The sequence below is a fragment of the Cottoperca gobio genome, chromosome 13, assembly GCF_900634415.1.
Source record: "Cottoperca gobio chromosome 13, fCotGob3.1, whole genome shotgun sequence".
Classification (NCBI taxonomy): domain Eukaryota; kingdom Metazoa; phylum Chordata; class Actinopteri; order Perciformes; family Bovichtidae; genus Cottoperca; species Cottoperca gobio.
In genome coordinates this window covers 3907267-3922644 of record NC_041367.1, presented here as the reverse complement: position 1 = coordinate 3922644, position 15378 = coordinate 3907267, and the positions used below count along the sequence as shown (strand labels likewise).

The 15378-nt window shown below is 43.3% G+C and overlaps 1 protein-coding gene across 4 annotated transcripts in view; it reads left to right on the top strand.

Annotated features, from left to right (window-relative positions):
* The first annotated feature begins 467 nt into the window (after positions 1–467).
* lekr1 (Leucine-, glutamate- and lysine-rich protein 1) overlaps positions 468–15378 on the top strand; it is a 65735-nt gene continuing 50824 nt past the window's right edge. For 2 of the 4 annotated variants that reach the window (XM_029447256.1, XM_029447252.1), the window contains exon 1: positions 3393–3616. In XM_029447256.1, coding sequence (XP_029303116.1) covers positions 3440–3616 — 177 coding nt within the window. In that variant the 5' untranslated portion in view covers positions 3393–3439. Of the gene's footprint in view, positions 552–1058; positions 1152–3392; positions 3617–15378 lie in introns of those variants that run through there. The other 2 variants (XM_029447253.1, XM_029447254.1) reach the window with 2 other exon arrangements.

The window sequence follows — 15378 nt, the reverse complement described above, 5'->3', positions numbered from 1 at the left end:
GATCAATAAAGTTTATCTTCACCTATAATAATACATGATAAATTACTTATTGATTATATTTATTTGTATTATTAATCTGAATTTTTAGACTAACTAAAGCTATGAAATAAATGTTGTGGATTAAAAAGTAGAATGTTTGACCCTCAATTGTAGTGCAGTAGTAAATGTAGAGTAGCAGGACATAGAAATACTCAAGTAAAATAAAAGGAACTAAACATTTAGTTTACGTAGTTACTATCCACCACTGCAAATATGATATGTTTTTTTATTTGCTGTAAAAACTGAATTGAATGTAGCTGTTTGTCTATGATACTCACATTCTATCAATGCTCATTAATTTCATTGTAATGCTTTTATTTTGGTAGTAAAATGAACTTCCGGTGCTAACTTTCTGATTGGCCACTGGACGTTTACTGCGTGGCTACGTGACAAGGATACGTCGTAGCCATAGCAACAGTCAGAGCATGGTTCACGACAGGAGAAAGTTAGTCAAACTTTTTAGTATTTGTGATTATTTTCGTCTTTGTTCTATAAGAGACTGTTGACTATGGGTAGGTAAAGGTTTATTCTGTTTACAAGTCAAGTCTAAAAGCTTCATGACTGCAGTGGTAACGTTATACATAATGTTGTCGAGAGACTGCACTGATTTGTTTACAGGTTAACGTTAGCTAAATAAGCTAACGTTACACCAGTTTCTTTAGATTAGCGTCATTTTATAAATGCTGTTCGAGTCATTTTCTTTGATTAATTTTTTTTCACACAGTGTCCCTCATTTCATTAACAATAACCTACAGCAATGTTGAGTTGATAATAGATTTTAGATAAACACTTTGGACACAATGCATATTGCAAAAGTAAAGTAATCTAGGGATTTAACTACAATGTGTCTGTAATTTATAATAATAAGTAGGCTATATGCTAACTATTAAACTTATTATTATAGTTATAGAGAACATTGTACTGTACGGCGTTCCTGCATAATAGACGGTCCCCTGTACCAGTGCGCATGCGCGAGCGGAACCGGAACCAGATATTATAAACACGCCCGCGTTTCAACCTGTCAAATACTTGTTATGTTATTGTTATTTCACGCTGATTCTTTCTAATAAAGTGATCGAACAAATGGAACTCTGTTCTTATTTATAACTAAAGTAAGTTATACATAATATGATATCTCTGTTAGATGCATATATAAAATAAAAACGGATTCCCCGGGATAATTGAACAGGCCTACATGCTATTGTGTCAGTGAACTTTTTTCTGACTACTATCGATTAGCCATTTTACATTTTTGACCAGGAGGGAGGCCTTGGGAGGCAGTAGCTCAGTCTGTGGGGACTTTGCTTTGACAAGTACAGAGTGTAGCTGGACAGGTGCCAGTTCATCTCCTGGGCACTGCCGAGGTACCCTTGAGCAAACTACTAACTGCATCTTTGACAAAAACCTCATGCTGCTCAGCTCATTAAATAAACAATTATCTTGTGGATCAATTAAATTATTTCAACTCCATCTGTTTCTTTCAGAATGAAGTTGGGTCGGGGACATTTCCTTATCTCGTGTCCTCCCTTCCATAGTAGCCAAAAGCTTTTTAGCCCCTCAGTGCTCGTCTTTGTACTCGTGCCGAACTGTGCCCCTCATGAGTTTATGTTCATGTTCGTGTTTGTTTCCTCTCACGACTTAGGCATGCGTCCATGCAGAATAGATGAGTTTATGAACAGCTTGCCTCTCTCACATTAGACTGATTAATAGTTCAATCAGGGCTAAAACGGACAAAATGTCACGGGGGAACAGTTGTCATGCAAAATCAGCCCTTTATATCTGAGTCCATCTAAACGGATAGGCCTGCTTACTGCTGTCACAGGGCGTTAGTAATTTATCTGCGTTGTGTAAGCCAGAGATTGAGGATCCTCTGCTGTGTTTTAAATACAGAGTCTGGAGACAGTAGGGGGGCAATCAGGCTATTAGTGTGCATGAGCATGAATCCTGTTCTTTGACTGGGTTTGTGTGTCTGCACTGGTGTGTGAGTGTGAGAGAGGCAGAGGGAGTACACGTGTTTGTTTACATGCTCGTTCATGAACGTTGTGGTGCGTGTATCAATTTAAACCTGCCTGTCTTTGCATGACTTCTTAGTGGCATGTAGCTGGATGTGTGTCTGTGTGTGTGTGTGTGCATTGTGCTTGTGGCTAAATCCTTATGTGTTTGTGCTGTAGATTGTCTGCGTGTCCTCTCACTCTATTTCCCTCCGATGGTCTGCGAGGGCATTTAATGTCTGGCATGCAGCCGTGCACAGACAACCATCTGATAGGAGTGACCTATGGCCCTGAGTTAGCCAGAGGTATTGAATCTGAGGTCAAGTGGGTTGACGTGATGCTTTCCTCTCACTAACGGTGAACTAATAGATAAATGCCCTGAAAACATGCACACACAGACAGAACAGACAGAGGCTGTGTTAGGCTTGTGCTGCTCTCCTCACACGACCTCCTGCTCCCATGACCACACTACTGTTCCTCAGTGGCTACTATTACACCACATGGGAAAGTTAGACCTTTCTTAGTTTACAAAAGCACACTGTACACAAATCATTTTCTTTCTTTATGATATTCCCCACACTTGAATGTTGAATCATTCCTTGTTACACTTTGTGTTGCCCTGCAGTGGAGGACCGGTGAATGTATGGTTGTGAAGTCAAACTGTGAAATGCCATAATCTACAGTCTATAAGCTTAATGCCATAAGCTTGACTGATTAATCTATTGAATAGAGTGTACGGTAAATGGGTTTAATATGGTGGACATCACGCTAAGGGATTTGCCTTTACATTGACCTCAGAGGCAAAGTGCTATTGATCAGTTTAAAAGCACCACCCACTTTTATCCTGGAAAGAGTCAATGTTCCTGGGTACTGTTGGGTAGAACACAATGTCGTATGATGCTTGTAGAAATACTTTGAAATCATAGTTTTCCCCCCCGAGTGATTAGTAGGCATGCTTTTGTTCTTACACACATACTTCTCTTGTGTTTTAACTTGAAGCGGAAGGATTTTATACAACAATGTGAAGTTAAAAACAGAGACTCACCTCACCTCACAAAAATAATAATACATCCAGAACAAGAAATACAGTGTTGTTTCCCTTAATTAAATGCTTAATATGTCTGCATACATTTGCAGAAGAGTCAAAACAATTAGATGAGCTAAATTAACCAACTACAATTTTGATAATCAATTAATCATTTCTAAAAGCAAAAATACCAAACATTCACTGGTTCCAGATCTACAAATGTAAGGATTTGTAACTCTACTCTGTTTAATATGTTGGTCAAAGCAAGGAATTTAACAATGTCTTATGTCAATGTATTATTTGTACTGTTTTCTGACTTTTGATTATTCCATTCATTGAAAAACTAATCAGTATTTCAAATAATTGTTAGTGGGAGCACCAAATGGAAATCATGACACACACACACTGTATCCCGTGTTCAGTATATCTAATTCTGATGGTCTTCTTGTTTCCAGGAGACGAGGAGAGATCTGTGGAGGCGGAGCAGGAGGGGGAGAAGGAAATGAAGATGGTTCTTCACTGTCCTCCGATCTACCCGCTGCCTGAAGAGATAAAAAAGGTAGGCAGTGATTTAAAAAAAGAAAAAAGAAACCCTGGCAGGTAGCGTGCAGATTTGTATTTGAAGTTATATCTGAACACTATCACGCTGCTCTCAGGGGAACATGTATGAAATCATTTTCAGCACACACGTATGCATTCAGAGCGCGACCATACTCTACATGTTACCTTTCAAAGCAGCATGTTAATGAAAGACCATGTTGACACAACATATGTCGTTTACAGATTATTATTTTTGCAAATGTATTTTACAACATGATGAGTGTTGCTGCTCTCCCTCCTTATGCTGCAGTAATCCATATGATTTGAATAAGAAATGGGACAATGTCTTTATTCTTCCATCTGTTTTAAGATAAAGCACTTAGGAAGTAACATGGCAATGATGGCGTGTTGCTTTTTATTCTTGTCAATGTCAGGTGGCAGTTATATATTCCCATATGATACAGCATATGGTATGAATATAAATTAGCAGGGAATATATTTGGCTTTAAACAAGACGCACGCAGGGTCTCAGGAAATGATTGTGTTTTCCAGAAACTCTTATTTTCAAGATGATTCTAAATAATCTTTCACATTACACCATTTTAGATTTTTGTATTGTATGTATGTAAATGTATTTGTATGATAATAACATTTATGATGATATGATAAACAATTGACTGACCGTACCGTTGGCCTCCACTTTTCCCAACTTGTAAATATATATATGTTTTCCCTATATTGCGTTGCGATACATTAGTAGTACTCATTTCTCATTTTCTCCTTAATATTATCCATCTAACAAAGTCTCTCAATTGGCAGCATGAGTTTGATTTTTAGCAATGTGAGTTAAGATGTAAACGATATATAATAAGACACATTTATCACATTAGAATTGTTAGAAACTGTCGGCTTGTTTTCAACCCGTTTGATCATCGCACTATAAACTGGAATCATCATTCAATGTGTTTATCTGCTGTATGTTAGCAGTTACATGTGTCTGTTGTGACCATATTCACAGAGCAGCTAATACATAGAGGTACGATTACTCAATGTACCTCTCTTCCTGTCGCTCTCAATTATTCTGTGTGTTGCTCTCAAGTCATTTCTGGAATTTCTCATTGAGGCCAGTAGATGACTGAACAATACACCCCCTGGTATTATGTGAGGGTGGTCTTTCCATAGCCATGTACAGACAAACCCCGGGTAGTCTCCTGCACACACACACACACACACACACACACACACACACACACACACACACACACACACACACACACACACACACACACACACACACACACACACAGACATGACATTCAATTGGGAATCCATTTTATTTATTGATTTCTGAGGTGGGCATCCATCTCTCTCCAGTGTGTGTGTGTGTGTGTGTGTGTGTGTGTGTGTGTGTGTGTGTGTGTGTGCGCATCTGTTTTAGTGTTTCTGTTTATAATTTGTCACAAGGGGCATGTGATAACCAGACATAGAGCAAAGGAAAGAGAGACAATAACAAAGAATGAGAGAGGGAGGCAAAGACCAATTTTGATCATAGCCCATCTGGTTCAGTCTAAGGATCTGCCTGCTTCTTTTCCTCCCTCTGTCATCCACTCAGTTTCCAATAGGTCTGTAAAATAGAGGATGTTCTGGGCTTAGTCCCCCGCTGTGTATACTTCAGCACCATTTATTGGACGAGGCTTAGGTGGCTGGGGGGCAAGCGGAGAACAAAAAACAACAGAGGCAGTGTGCCTTGCGAGCGCAAAGCTGTGGGCAGCACCATGTGCACTAGTCGGCGTGGGAGGCAAAGAGGAGGTGGTGTACTAACAGGCCCATTTAAGTGCTGTTAATCCTGGTGTGCTGGGAGAGGGTTGGCACCAAGGTTTAATGGTGGACTGCTGAGAAGGAGAGCGCTGCGGTTACACACAAGCACCATGATTCCCACCCACACACTCGGGCACATAAACACAGACGTTCATGCCGATGGTATGTTTATTGTGTGTATTCAAACACGGGGATGCAGCTCAGACACAGCGACAGGTAGACACACATGAAAACACCTTCTCATACATGACGAGACGGTGAAGTGAACAATGTTAGGCAGGGTGTGACACCTTTTCTTTTCTTCTGGATTTCTTTATATTTTATATTGGTAAATGTGCTGAGAATGAATACAGGCACACTTCCCCTCCGTCCCTTCCTTTGTCTTTCTCAAGGGCACATTAGCACTTATTATTCAGGGACCAGAGAGCGTTACCCCCCCCCCCCCCCCCCCCCTTTCAACTGATGGTCTTTGAATTAAAAAATCAACTCAAACCTGCTTCTCCAAGCAGGTGGTCAGACTAAAAATAGCACTCCATTAGAACAATATATATATAAGGTATGCGTGATTCTACAGGTACTAGTGAGAAGATGAAATATGATCCAGGCATGAAGTCCAGTTTCAATATAACGGCTGCCAAAACACCGGCCAGCTGCTTTTTCTGTGGAGCCCTCTGCATCAGGACCCCTGCCGTGCTAATGCAATGACGCTGGGATATTGCCGGCATAAGCCTTTGTCTATTGCCACCACCAAAAATCCAAACAACCTTCCTTACTTGGCAGGATGTTTCTCTCCAATTTGTCAAAGTGCCACTTTAACTTTCCCGAGCAGTATTCTCATCCCAATGTGGCTCAAGGATTAGTTGTTTCAGGGTCATTACAGAGCACATGACAGCCTTTTCACGCAGCAGCAGAGCACCTCTTGTTCTACGCCAGTCACTGATGCTCCCTATTCACTTCTCAAGTGTCACGGTCTGAGGAGCTCAAACACACGGTGTAACAGGACAAGGCGTTCACCTCCAAGAGAGAGGGGAGCACAGGGAGAAGAAGACCGAGAGACGGAGTTCTCAAATGTTGTGGTCTGTGAAGAGTTCCGAAACACAATGTAACAGAACAAGACGTTCACTTTCGAGATGATTAAAGAGTGAGTGGAGAGCAAGGGAGGCAGAAAGAGAACACAGAGCATCATAGTGTGTGTGCAGAGACATAAGTGCTTTTGTTTTTGTCAGAGAGAAATAATCAATGAAGTGAATAAGACCAGAGAGAGAGAGACACACACACACACACACACACACACACACACACACCACACACACACACAGTCCTTTCACAACACCAGGCACATGTTATTAACACAACTGGAGATTGTAGACAAAACATTGGGGCTCTGTTTACTTACCACTCTCCGTATACATTCACTATCTGGCAGTACATCAGTCCGCAGGGACTTGGCTTGGGAGCCGGGGGTTCGCCCGTTCAAGTCCCCAAATGGACCAAATACGGAGCACCGGACCCCCACGCTGCTCTTAGGAGCAGTGGGCAGCTACTATCCTCCCTGAGCGCTTTATAGTAGCTGCCCACTGCTCCTGATAGTAGGATGGGTGAAATGTCACAGTGTGTGCTGTGTACATGTGTGACTCTCTCTCTGTCTATATGTGTTGCAGTACTGTATATGTAGCTCCACATGGACAGCTCACACACTGGTCAGTAGCAGTGTGTGTGTGTGTGTGTATGTGTATGCACGCTCCTCTCTTTGTGTGTTTCAGACCAATGGAGAATGAGAACAGTTTTGTAATGTAACAGGAAGTTTTAGCCGGTTTTCACTGTAAGCCCTTGATATCAGCGTTAAGGTTACACAATGTCCACACAGTCTGCGTCGCACAGACAGGCACAGTATTGAGTGCAGGTTGCACGCGGTTTGGCAGCGCTCAGATCCCAAGACTGCATCACTGTAGCTGCGCATTAAAGCAGCAGAAAATAGACTTGAAGCGTAAAAACAGCTTTTGATCGCAATTATGTGCAAGTGAAACGTTAGCTGTTATTGCGGCCTTTGTGTACAAACAGCTGTGTCGGCTCGTGAGACGCCTGCTGTGTAAACAAGCCTTTGAAATGTTGTTTAAGTTAAGCTTAGGGTAATGCGGCTACAGTATGTAACAACAGGATATGGATTCATTAAGAAAATGTAATTAAAATACAATTTAATTTACTTAAACAATAGGCTTAATGTGGTCAGTGTATCTGCTGCGCACGCTTCATCAGAGAGGGAAAAACTGTTGTTGTGAAGCTTCACTTCGTTCAATGTTCACCTTTTCCTGCCCTGAAGGCAGACACGCCATCACATCCGACTTACATGTAACAATACATGTGAATAACAACGATATAGTAACTGTAACAGTCACAGTTCCACATGTAGGATAACTGGTGTACAGATACAGACCTGATCAGCTGTGATCACAGCCCACGCTTTGGCCACACTGCCCTCTGTATGTTGATGTGTTGATGCATTTCTGTCATAGTAAAGTTGGGCTTAAATTTACCACATTAAAACATTGTTTTTACGGTGGTTATGGCATTAAAAAGTGTGTGTGTGTGTGTGTGTGTGTGTGTGTGTGTGACTTGCAAAGCATTTCTAGTAAGAACAAAACAATAGTGCAGCAGTGTATGTGAAGTGTGAAGAGATGTGTTCATGTAGTCTGCAGTCTACTACAGACGGGAGAACAGCGTGTTCTTTTGGACACCTCGCAGGAGACTAAGACATCACTGACACACTGTCATCACCAGACAAGGTTTCTTTTTCTATTTACTAAAACCTGACATTCGAAAACATCATGAGATTCTCTCTCCGTTGATCTCTTTCAATGTAAAGGTGTGACGAGCCTCTGTCGTGTCTTTCCCTGCCTCTCGCTGTTCACTGTCCGACCGAGAGCTCCTTCTCCCTCCCTCCGTCCATCCATTTTTAATGCGAGCATGGCAAAGTCTTCTAGAGGAGAAGAGACGAGCCACGCGTCACAGTGAGCTACACCGTGCTACACATCTCTCCTCTCCTTTCTCTCGTTCTCTCGTTACCTCACTTCTCCTTCCCTTGAATAATGGATAGTTTTAAAGCAGACACACTCCCCACTCCCCACTCTGTCTTGATCCTTCTCCTCAATAAGACGTCAGGAGGTCGCTGAATAACGGCAGCACGTGTGTTGTCTGCTCACTCTAATCAGTGTTTCTCCTCTTCCTCCTCCTCTCTTCATTTTCCTTCTCACCTTTTCTATCCTTTTTTCAGTCTGTTTTCTTCAATCTGGGGGAAGCGAGAGAGATTAAGAGAGAGAGGGGGAGGTTTCATCAGGTGAATGCTGATCTGCAGTAATGACTGAGAGACAGCGGGGGGATTATTGTGCAATATTGTCACGGGTGTTGTCCGGATGATAATCCGAGGGTCATTACAAGGTCCGATGGTATGAAGCAGTCGCTCTACCAGCTACCGTGGCAGATCAACTTTAATCAAGTGTTCAGACATTCAATCCTTAAGCACAACTTGTTATTGTTAGTGTTGCATACCTGGCGTTCATAGTGTTATTTGGTGACACTGCCCTCGTTTTAATGTCACACAGAGAGAAGTCCACCGGCAAAAGAGGAAGAATCTCCTCAATGCACTATTATCCATGATATTCACAAAGGTGTTGTGTGTTTTCAGCATGGGGGGAGAATATATCACCTTTTGAAGACTGGGAAATCTGTTGCATTTACTACCACTATTACTATTATTTCATTTACAACTATCACGGTTACAGCGTTCACCACGTGCACATATTCAAAGCTCAATACAGCTCGTCCCGGCGTGTCTTGTGGGTGCTGTTATTATAAGCTGAGGTAGAATCTGAGGGAAAGTGGGAACAACAGACGATTTACAGACTGATCACACCCACCATTGCAAGAAAAATTGGCCTTTTGTGACCTAAAGCTTTAGTTATTACAGTCTGAATTAGATCTTCTCTGTTGTACTCATTCATAAGTGTCTGAAGCTTATTTGCATAATGTACTCAACACAGAGTTAAACACTGCAGGCGGCGGCGCTTGTTTTCTCTTGCTTAAGAGGGTTAAATGAGGTTGCATTTAGTTTCGCTCCACTGACTGTCATCCAGTCAGACAGAATGTCATTCCACCTGGTTTAAGCTGCAAATGACGAACTTTAAAAGTAGGATAAAGATTAACAAAGTACGGGTTGATTGACAAATTAAACAGCAATGCAAAATAGAACACACCCTGATTGACTGACAGGCAGACACGCACACGCCACTGTTACCTCCTCTGGCCTCTCCTGGCTTACTGTGCCGTGCCATGTCGTGCCTAGCCGTGTGTTGTGATGCGTGGTCTAGTGGGGCTAACGGAAGCACATGTGTTGTCTGCTAACTCTGATTAATGTAACAGACTATACTCCCCCTTCTCTCGCTGGCTTATTTCTTTCACTGGCCGCCTGCTGTCCTCGCTTCACCTCTTACATGTATGTCTGCACTCAGTCTGTGTTTCAAACCTCTGCCGTGAGAAAGCCAGAGAGTCATTAATTTATAATACACTTCTTCTGTTGTTTTGTTGGTATAGCATATAATGCATTGGAGTCTATAACGTAAATAATGTAGGCTAAAATGGTACAAAACGTTAGTTGCAGAGTTCAGGACGGTTCAAATCTCCGGCACTGAAGAGTCAAAGTAGCTTCTGTAGTGGAGGGGGATATCGTGCAGCAGGAGGAGTGTGTTTGTATTTATACAGTATTTAAATGTGAGTAAATATGAGTTTTTGTTTTTGTCTGCAGAAAACTAAAATTCAATAAGCTGTTCAGTCTAAAGCACATGTCAAGGCTCCACAGCATCCCGACAGTGAAGATAACCATTTCAATAGATTGTTGAGACAGGGGGGGCGGGCTACACTGCACAGCACCACTGCTTCTCAATTGTCTTGCGCACACATCCATGAAATATATGTGCATAAAACTGATACTGCAGTATTTTCTGTGCGGCTCTCGGTGCCCCTGATATTGACTGTAAAATGTTACCTGGCTGCAGTGGGGTCAGTCGCCAGTCAGTTTCCGAGACGAGCATAGCTAACTTTAAGAAGATACATTAAGACAAGTAGGCTGATTGTTTGACCCCCACATGACCAAACCCCCCCCCCCCCCCCCCACACACACACACACACATACACAACAAAATGGACATAGTCAGTCTTCTGCCTGCTGCTCCTCAGGCTAGATGTTTGTTGTTGTGTGTGCCGTGCCATGCCGTGCTGCGCCTCGCCCTGTGTTTGGATGTGATGTGATGCGTGGCCAAGAGCTGGTTGAGGCAGCCATAGGTGATTCTTTCCCTGCCACTGCCCTTTCCCTGCTTCCACGCAAAGGAGGAAGTGAGGCAGGCAGCCAGGCAGACGGGGAAGGGAAGGCAAGGAAAGAGAGGATAATATAACAAGAGGACAGCCAGTCAGCTGACAAACATGCAACCCTGGATTACATGGGGGGGGTACATTTGTATTACTACCCCCATGGCTCAATCACCCCTCTGACACATGGTTCAAACCCCTCCTTCCTGCAATTTGTCTGCTCTGCTGACTTCGTCCTGACTTTCTAGCTGCTGATTATTTCAACCTCTGCTGTCTTCGTGTGTGTGTGTGTGTGTGTGTGTGTGTGTGTGTGTGTGTGTGTGTGTGTGTGTGTGTGTGTGTGTGTGTGTGAGTGATCGTCTGTGTTTCTGTGCCACTGTTCCACACAGACACACATAACCCAGAAGCCATCTCACACACTTTGATTCACCCACTCTACAGTACAGTATGCCCCTGATCTGTCTGCCCCCTTCCTTCTCTCCTCTCTACTACTCGCACGCCTCTGCCCCCCCCCCCCTCTTGCACTTCCCTCTATCCCTTGTGACCGCTACTACTCCTCCCTTTTCCCTCCTCCACACACACTCAGATACACACACATACACACCCAGATAAACACATAGAAACATATTCATTCAGAAAGACACGCACACCGTGCCGTGGTCAAGGAACTTCCACATTATTCACACAAATGCCCACTTCTACACTCACGCTCTTGCTCATAAATACGCACTTGTCATGTGATGTGTGGTGCGCCATGGGGTCCAGATGAGTGGAATCTCAGTGTTGGCTCTCGCTACACTGAGCACCACAGGGGGGCTTTATCGTCGCAAAAATCAACAAAGCCACAGTCACGAAGCGCCGTCTCCATCACACACACAAACACGAGCACACACATTGACGCACACACCGGCAACACACAAAAAAAGCAAAAATAAAGGAAAAGCGCTAACACGCATGCAAAGTAAAAAAATAAAGTAAAAAGAAAACATTCTCGTTTTGACAAGAGAACAGCTGGACAACGTTTTCACACACTCTCCACGAGCTCTCACACACTGTCACAGTCCAAAAAAGAAAATCATTTCAGAAAATTAGGGTGAAAAAAACAAGAATAAATCCCTCAACTACATAATCCCATTTTAAATGCTTGCGTGATCTATCGTGTCTGTGATTTCACAGACAGACAGATAGAAGCGGGATGAAGGGCCTGCTCAGCAGATGGAAAGGAGAAAGCATTTGTTGGATTGATTGAGGGAGAGAGAAAGAGTTTAGAAAGATGCAGGTATGATGCGATGCAGCACTCCTGCCTTTGTTGTTTCCCCTCTAAATCTGCCACCCATCATCATATCACTTGATTAAAGATAATCCTAATGCCTCTAATCCTCCAGGCACCAAAAAAATGCCTAAGTGCCTCGCATCCGTCCATAACATCTCTCAACAGAATTCAGTGAGCGCTAAATTGAGCCTCTATACAGTATTTCTGTGACTGTGTTTGTGAGTGTGGGTTGTAGTTTTTTGTATACTCCCTGCTTTCCAAAATTACAACCACAAAGGTATTCAGGTTTTTCAAGTGCTCAGGATTAGAAGAAATAAATAGTTTTTGTTGTTGTGTAGATCTGTTGGGGCCTGCTGTCTACAGTAATCTGTTTTTCCTGCTTTGTACAGCCTGCATGATGTCTCTCCTTTATTAAAAGCCTACTTATCTGATAAATGCAATTAAGATACAAATAAGTTTATTGTTTTGTCCGATTTTGGCTAGGCTGATGCATTGACTGATTTGATGGCCGTTAAGTACCAAGAAATTGCTTTCCATAAGCCAAAGATATGTGATGAGGTAGATCTGAAATCCACAAAGAAACTCTGGAAAAGTAGGCTTTGCAAATGGGTCAGTAGTAACACAAAGGGGGCGGGTTGGAGGAGCTGCTTTACGTAGAAAAGTGAGAAATATAATCTGCTTAAAGAACAAAAAACACTCAATTCTGTCCTTTTCTTTGTTGCCTTTAAGTAAAAGAAACAAAGTAGCTGTGCTCATAATATAGCTCTTCTGAAACATTCTGCAAACGTGTTATGTTTCATAATGTTACATTGGGTTCATAATTTAATTTGGATGTGGAAACTGCATGTTTTCTTGCGTGGCCATTGACTTCCAGGTACATGCTACTGTGTGTGTGTGTGTGTGTGTGTGTGCACAGTGCAGGCTTGTGTGTGTGTAAGTAGCTGCTTCAGTTTTTTGGTCCTGGAATGCATGTCTGGGTGTGTGTCTGATAAACATGCGTGTGTGTGTCTGGATGCCTGCGTGTATGTACGTGTAACATGAAAGGTCCGTGTTCGTGACAGTGACCCACCTCTGCTGTTTGATGAGCCAGATGGGTCACGGCAGCTGCAGCCGAGGAGGCGGAGGAGAAGCAGCAGGAAGATGAGGAGGAGAGGGAGAGAAAGGACGCTTGTTTAGGAACGAGGAGGAAAGGGAAGGAGAAATGGACAAAGAGGAGGAAAAGGGATGCGGCGAAGATTAGGGAAAGATGACGGAGGAATGGAGAGGTGGAGCGTAGAAGGGAAGTGGGAAATGTGTTTTGTCTGCTTAGTGGCCCATCTCCACCCTTAGATCATGAGACAATGAGCGCAGACAGACACACACGTAGACAGTCAGGGAGTTAAAAAGGCATTGCGTAAATTAATTATGTTTCTCATCCTGGCAAGACACCAGCTACCCAAAGAATGCCCCCACCCTTTCGCCCCCACCTGCACCACTCCACCCCTCCTAAATGTTTCACATCAGGCGAGAGGTAATAGCCCCATGTTTAATTGATTGAGCATGGAGGCATTGTGGCGATAACATGGACAGCTGAGGGGGTCCGAGTCACTAAACACAGGCGCAGGCACACACAGAGCAGTGCTCTCGGTACCTGTTCGGTGTAGCTGCAGGTTCAGTTACAGCAGGGGTGTCAAACATGCGGCCCGCGGGCCAAAACCGGCCTGCCAGATGGTCCAATCCGGCCCGTTGTTATTTATATGTTATTATGCTGTGATGTGACTGGTCCGGCTCACTTGAGATGAAATTGGCCTTTACGTGGCCTCTGAACTAAGTCGACACCCCTGAGTTCCAGTAAGAGGTGGATACTTCAGCGTTGGTGCTCTGTGGCTAATGACTGAAGATTGAGACTACGACATCACTGATGTACCCTGAGGCATTTTTACATGTTTTGCCTAGTTACATACAGTGTATTGACTTTACAATCAACTCTTTTGTAATGGATATTTATTAACTCCAGATGAATTGAACCAATGTGGTGCGAGTATAAGAGCTGTATGTGTGTTAAAATGTAATGTTTTAAACCGCTTTTGGCAACTGTCCAGCATGCTAATGGAGTCAATCAAGGGACAGAATGAAAGAGAGATAAGAGAGGCACAAGGGGAGCCATAGAAGTGTTGTGAGCACTGGAGGACAAAGAGGTTGTGTGTGTGTGTAGAAGAGAAGCATCTATTGGCTGCTGGCAAGAAACATTTAAAGAACAACAGGACATTTCTTTCCCTTTCTCCCTCATTCGTTCTCTCTTTTTCTATCACTTCCTTCTGTCATTTAAACCATCCTTGTCTCTCTGTTCCTCTTCTCAGGTACTTTTTGGCAAGCGTGTGTGTGTGCTCGTACGTGTGTGTGTGTGTGTGTGTGTGTGTGTGTGTGTGTGTGTGTGTGTGTGTTTGAGAGCATGTGGAGGGGTTAGTTTTGTGGTTTGAGTGCTAAGTGAACGTGTCAGTGCCCAGGGCAATCAGTCTCCCCGAGGGGACAAACTCAGTCACGGGAGCACACAACCCACTGGTGGCACAGACATTCTGCCCTCAGGGTGTGTGTATATGTGTGTGTGTGTGTGTGTGTGTCAGTGTGTGTTGAGAGTGAGCGATTGTGTTAGTTTCCTGTCTGTCTGAAGATGCTTATGTGAGTAAATGTGTCTACGTCTGTGCCTTTTGTTTGTACATGTTTGTGCTTGTATCAATGTGGGTCTGTTTGTCAGTCTGTGCATCTTTGTGTGTGTGTGTGTTTCTGTCTGTGCCTTTCGTGTGTGTGTGTGTGTGTGTGTGTGTGTGTGTGTGTGTGTGCTCCTTCAGGTCACTTTACCATTGTGTATTGCCCCTTGTTGTCTGTCTTCATGACTACATCACTTGCATAACTCCCTCACCCTCCCACACACACAAATTGACATGCATAAGCATTTTTGGATACATTTTGACCCCTACACACACACACACACGCACACACATAATATTTTTTGCTGTATCTATGCCTGCAGGAATCATGAGGACATCTGCACAGTAAACACTAAAACCCCCTGAGCCCCAGTCCCAAATATTGCTCACACTTGCACGCACTCACTCTCTCTGTCTGTCTGTCTGTCTCTCTTGCTCACACACACACACACACACACACACACACACATACACACACACACACACACACACACACACACTCACACTCACACTCACACTCACACTCACACTCACACTACAAACAGATAATAGCCCATATTCTCCAGTGTGCATTCTGTGGCAACACAATGTGATACATTGTTGTGTTATGGAACTTTTTCTCTACCCACACTAATGCTCTCACTC